General features: G+C 63.9%; 1 protein-coding gene across 1 annotated transcript; it reads left to right on the plus strand.

The window, feature by feature from the left end:
- The first annotated feature begins 456 nt into the window (after nucleotides 1–456).
- On the plus strand, nucleotides 457–3,551 carry B3GNT7 (UDP-GlcNAc:betaGal beta-1,3-N-acetylglucosaminyltransferase 7). The gene is made up of 2 exons (XM_007462744.1): nucleotides 457–467; nucleotides 2,357–3,551. Exons 1-2 carry the CDS (start codon nucleotides 457–459, stop codon nucleotides 3,549–3,551), a joined length of 1,206 nt encoding a protein of 401 aa, XP_007462806.1.
- The last annotated feature ends 1,907 nt before the right edge of the window (nucleotides 3,552–5,458 follow it).

Here is a 5,458-nt window from a genome sequence, read left to right on the forward strand (position 1 = left end):
CGGCCCCAGGGAAGCCCCGCGGGGGAAACCGCGTCCCTGGGGGCGTGAGTGACCCTCGTGGGCTCCGAAGTCCTGACTCGGCCACTCAAGCTCGGGCCGAGTGATCCTGGGCGGCTCCGGGCGCTCCCGGGGCTCGGGCGCCACCCCCGGGAAATGGGTAATTGCTGCCCTGCGCGGGGCTGAAGGCTCGGCGCGCGGCCGCGGGGAGGGAGGGCCGGGGGCGCCGAAGGGGTTAAAGTACCTGGGCCAACGCCTACCCTCCCGGCCCCTCCTCCGGCCGCGGGGAAGAGGAAAGCCTCGGCGGGGGCGCGTCCCGGCCTCCGCCCATGCCCGCCCCCGCCCGCCCCCATCCCGGTCCCCATCCCGGTCCAGGTCCCCGCCCGCCGTCCCCAAGCCGCGTTGCCCAGAGCTGCGATCCGCGCGCCCGGCTCCGCCGCCGCCCTGGACCGGGCCGCCATGTCTCTGTGGTGAGTGGGGCCGTCGGGCCGGGGGACCCGGGCTGGGGGCGCGGGGAGGCATGCCCCGCTGGGTGTCCCGGGCTGGCCTCACTTTCCCGGGCACACATGGGCTGGCACGGCGGTGGCCGGAGATGCCCGGCTGTGCGCGACGCCTGCACCGGCCGGTCGGCGACCGGGGACCGCGGGGGCCGCGCGCTCAGCCCTCCCCGGCGGCCCCTCTGCTCCCTTACGCCCGGGCACCGAGGCACGCACATCCACTCCCGCACCCGGGGAGTTAGCGACGCAAGGTCTCGCCGGCAGCTGGGTCCCGTCCCCGCTTCCGAGGGCCTCCTGCGTCCTGGGCGACCCCCGTCCTCTACCCTCAACCCCCGAGTGGCTCTCCTTCCTCCCGGGGAGCTCGTGCCTCCCGCCTGCCCACCTCTCCCCTTCTCTCCTCCCGTTGGGGACTTTTTTTCCCACAAATGAAGTGGGGCGGTGCAAGTGGAACCAGCCTGGAGTGGGGGGGGGGGTGACCCCCTCTAATTCCTCCAGTCCGGCCTCCCGACCTGGGGTGTGGAGGACTTTGCCGAAACCCCCAGGGCGGGAAAGCCGCCCGGAGCACTCCGCTCCCACCCCCTGGGAGGATCCGGTCTTGGGTCACACCCCTGTCCCAGCACCTGAGAGGATCCAGTCTTCCTCCAGGAAATCTTGGGACCCCTTGGAAAATTGCCGTCCATGGGGCTCAGCCTTCACTCGCCCCGGGTGCCTGCCGCCTTTAATCAGCCGGTCCTGAGGCCACTCCAGGCTGCTCTACCTGGTTCCTGTCTCACCACTTTACAGTCTGTCTCTCCCATATCTCCCCTCTTGGCACTCAGGGCCATCTCCCTGCTGGGCTGGCCCTGTGAGGCCACACTTTTCTGGCCTGCCCCCCCACCCCCGGAGTCCCCAGCTCCTATGTCTCCACAGGAGAGAACATGGCAGGTGGCCTGGCCACCCCCAGAGTGTGAGCTGAGGAGAGAGGGTCCTGGGGTCCAAGGGCTCAGGGTCCAGGGACTCAGGGCCCTGGCCCTGGCTCTGCGAGCACTCCTGGAAAAAAAAAACAAACTGATTTCTGCTTCCGAAAGGGGTGTGGTGAGGTTAACTTGTTATGAGGGACCCTGGAGAGTGGGGATACAGCTGTGCCCTTCCCAAAGCAGCAGAGCTGGGGGACTTCACCTTTCCTAGTGGGGATATGGGGGCAGTGGGCATGCTAGGAGATGCTCGCCCCATTTTCAGGCCTCTGTCGACCGTGAGAGCTGTTCTTTTTTGTTGGGTCACATGGATGCAGGGGGACGGGGGAGGGACAGGCTTCTTCAGGTCCCAAGTTAGAGCCGGCTCCCCAATGTCCCCCACACTTTTTGAGCAGGTGTACTCTCTGATGGTTCACCAGGCTCGCACAAAGCAAAGGGGGTGCCTGGGGGAGAGGTGGGGAGCAGGGCAGAGGTCATCCTCAGAGAATCACAGCATTCCCCTGACTCCATACCCACTGTGTGCCCGGCACTGCAGCTAGCACTCCAATTGCATGATATCCTCATTTCGGAAAAGAAGAAATCATGCCTCGGAGAGGTTAAGGGAGACCCACTGGACCTCTCCATTCAGCTTGTAATTAGCAGGACCAAAATCTGAATCCTAGCAGCCTGACTCCACAGTGTTTGTACTTAAGCTCTGTGCTGTGTGGCTCCCCTGGTCCTGGAGGAGGGCGGTCAGGATGAGAGAGGAAGCAGGACCCTCCTCTGACCGCTCAGGGGCCCAGGGACTTGAGTCTGTGTCCAGGGTCCACTTGCCCATCTGGGACTGCACCTCTGTACAAGGGGACTGACTCATCCTTTCTTCTCTCCTCTGTACCATCCTCTCCCCACCTCACTACCCGCCGCCCCCAGGAAGAGAACCATCTACAAGAGTGTGTGCCTGTCGCTGGCCCTGCTCGTGGCTGTAACAGTATTCCAGCGCAGTCTGACCCCCAGCCAATTTCTGCAGGAGCCCCTGCTACCCACCCTCGGGTTACAGAAGGCCCAGAAACCGAGCGGACACCTGGTGCACCCTGACAGCTTCTGGAAGAACCCGAAGGATGCGGTCACCCTCACACCCATGGTTTCACGGGGGCCCCAGGCCTGGGATGTGACCACCACTAACTGCTCAGCCAATGTAAACTTGACCCACCAGCCCTGGTTCCAGGGCTTGGAGCCACACTTCCAGCAGTTTCTGTTCTATCGCCACTGTCGATATTTCCCCATGCTGCTCAACCATCCAGAGAAGTGCAGCGGCGACGTCTATCTGCTGGTGGTCGTCAAGTCCGTCATCACACAGCACGACCGCCGCGAGGCCATCCGCCAGACCTGGGGCCGCGAGCAGGAGTCGGCGGGCCGGGGCCGCGGCGCCGTGCACACCCTCTTCCTGCTGGGCACAGCCTCCAAGCAGGAGGAGAGGGCCCACTACCAGCAGCTGCTGGCCTACGAGGACCGCATCTATGGGGACATCCTGCAGTGGGACTTTCTGGACAGTTTCTTCAACCTGACCCTCAAGGAGATCCACTTCCTCAAGTGGCTTGACATCTACTGCCCCGACGTACGCTTCATCTTCAAGGGCGACGACGACGTCTTCGTCAACCCCACCAACCTGCTGGAATTTCTGGCTGACCGGCGGCCCCAGGAAGACCTGTTTGTGGGCGACGTGCTGCAGCACGCGCGGCCCATCCGCAGAAAGGATAACAAATACTATATCCCCGGGGTCCTGTACAGCCAGGCCAGCTACCCGCCGTACGCAGGCGGAGGGGGCTTCCTTATGGCCGGGGGCCTGGCCCGGCGCCTGCACCACGCTTGCGACACCCTGGAGCTTTACCCCATCGACGACGTCTTCCTGGGCATGTGCCTGGAGGTGCTGGGTGTGCGGCCCACGGCCCACGAGGGCTTCAAGACGTTTGGCATCTCGCGGAACCGCAACAGCCGCATGAACAAGGAGCCCTGCTTCTTCCGCTCCATGCTCGTCGTGCACAAGCTGCTGCCCACTGAGCTGCTTGCCATGTGGGGTCTGGTGCACGGCAACCTCACCTGCTCCCGCAAGCTCCAGGTGCTCTGACACCGGGCGGGCCGCCAGGGTAGACTAGGGCGTGTGCCCTCGAGCCCCGGAAGGCATGAGGCTGCAAGTGCGAAGCCAGGGCACAGCCTTTGGTCCCTGTGGGGAGGCGGAGGGGTGGGCCTTACGTGTCCCCAGGTGTGGTGGGGTGCAGGTAGCCGGAGCTGAGGCCCGGGAACGTTTGGAACTGCCCAGACTGGAGACGGTTCTCTGGGGAGCGAGGCCACTGGCCCCTGGCAGCCCTCCTAACCTGGGTCTGTGGCCTGGCTCCCTCTGCCCCGGTGGGAGGCCCTGGTGGCCTCTGAAGGAACCCTGTGCTCAGGTACCTGGGCTAGACCTGCCCCTGGATGGGTCTGCGGCTGCCCTCTCACCTTCACGGAGAAGATTCTCCTGTGAAATGCCTCCGTCTCCCCACGGGCCCGAGCAGCCCTTTCAGGAGAAGCTCAGCCCTGTGCAGGCACACAGGCCCTCTCACGCCCCTGGGTCTCCTGGAGACTGAGCCTCAGAAGGCCCTCAGCACACCCCCGCCCCCTGACCTGCCTGGGGTTTGGCTGCCCCGTCTACTCCCAGTTGGCTTCACTCCTAGCTGCGTCCTGTGATGCTCCCTCCGGCTCCCGTCTGTCTGGAAGCATGACCGGCCACTCTGACTACCTCAGCGATCCTCAGAGCCTCTGGATGGGCTGCAGCCCCACCTCACCCCCTGACGCAGGGCCAAAGAGCAGTGCTCCGGCCCCGGCAGTCACAGTGCTGCCCAACCAGCCCAAGCCGAGGGCCCGTGAGGCCTGGCTCCCCAGCCGGAAACCAGCCGGTTCGACCCTGGAAGTGGACATTCCTTTATTAATGTGAAGTTTTATTTATGAAGAATGTGGAGGGAGAAGGAAGGTGGTGGTCTTCCCTCCGCTTCCCTCGTTTCAGCAAGACACGACCTGCCTCGGCCACTCTTCCACCCACAGCCACAACCCCACCCCGGCACCCCCGTGCCCGTCCCAGCCCTGCTCCAGAACCCTGCCCGACCTGCACGCCTACTGCAGGGCCTAAGCAGACCAGCATTCGCCCCTGTGAAGGGATGGCGTGGCCCTCGTGGGCTGCCCCACTCAGGTTCAGGGGTCCTTGGGGGTGGCTGCAGAAGGATGCCACCTCGTATCAGGGTCGAGTCACCTGGGAAAAGATTGAGGGGTCGACTCTATTTTCTCAATAAAACGGGACTGATTTTCTTTCTGGTGTGGCAGTTCCTGTCGCCATCTCCGTCGGAGGGCCTGTCTGGGGCCAAGGTTGCTGGAGATTTCTGAAGACACAGCTCGTTCCTTGTTCTTGGCTGGTGGGTACACAAGGACCCTTTGAAGGACCTTAGAGGGAGCCGAGTGCCAGGATGAAAGCAGAGTCAAGAAAGACGCCCCCTGGGTGGGGAGCGGGGTGCAAGAGAGACCTGCTGCCCGCAGAGTATTCCCAGCGAGCGCCAGGCCAGAGCCGCCCCGAGGCCGGCGCTGCAGCGAGTGGGGTTGGGTCGGGGGTGTGCAGGACCTGGTGGGCTTCCTGACTTTCCTTCAGCCAGCCTGGAGCCTTGGTAAGGTTGACAAGCGGCACTGAAACAGTGGCCCTGTGGGGTCCGGTGTGAGCGGGACCGCACTGTGCAGGGAACCTCGGCCTAAACTGCGTACTTCCAGGCTGGCGAGGGCAGCCACCCGCAGGAGAAGGGGCACTGGGGCTGTAGTGGGCAAGACAGCAGCTCCCTGCCTGCACCCAGTGGGTCACATGACCCGAGAGGGTCACTTACCTATTAATGCCCACGCTAGGACCTCCTCCAGGTGAGTGAGGAATGGCTAGATCCTAAGTTAACGCAGCGTCTTAGAATGTTAAGAATTTCACGATGGCACAGCAGAGAGTTAAACCAGGCACAGGGCCCTTCTGAG

The sequence above is a fragment of the Lipotes vexillifer genome, unplaced genomic scaffold, assembly GCF_000442215.2.
Source record: "Lipotes vexillifer unplaced genomic scaffold, Lipotes_vexillifer_v1.1 scaffold860, whole genome shotgun sequence".
In the NCBI taxonomy this organism is placed as follows: Eukaryota; Metazoa; Chordata; class Mammalia; order Artiodactyla; family Lipotidae; genus Lipotes; species Lipotes vexillifer.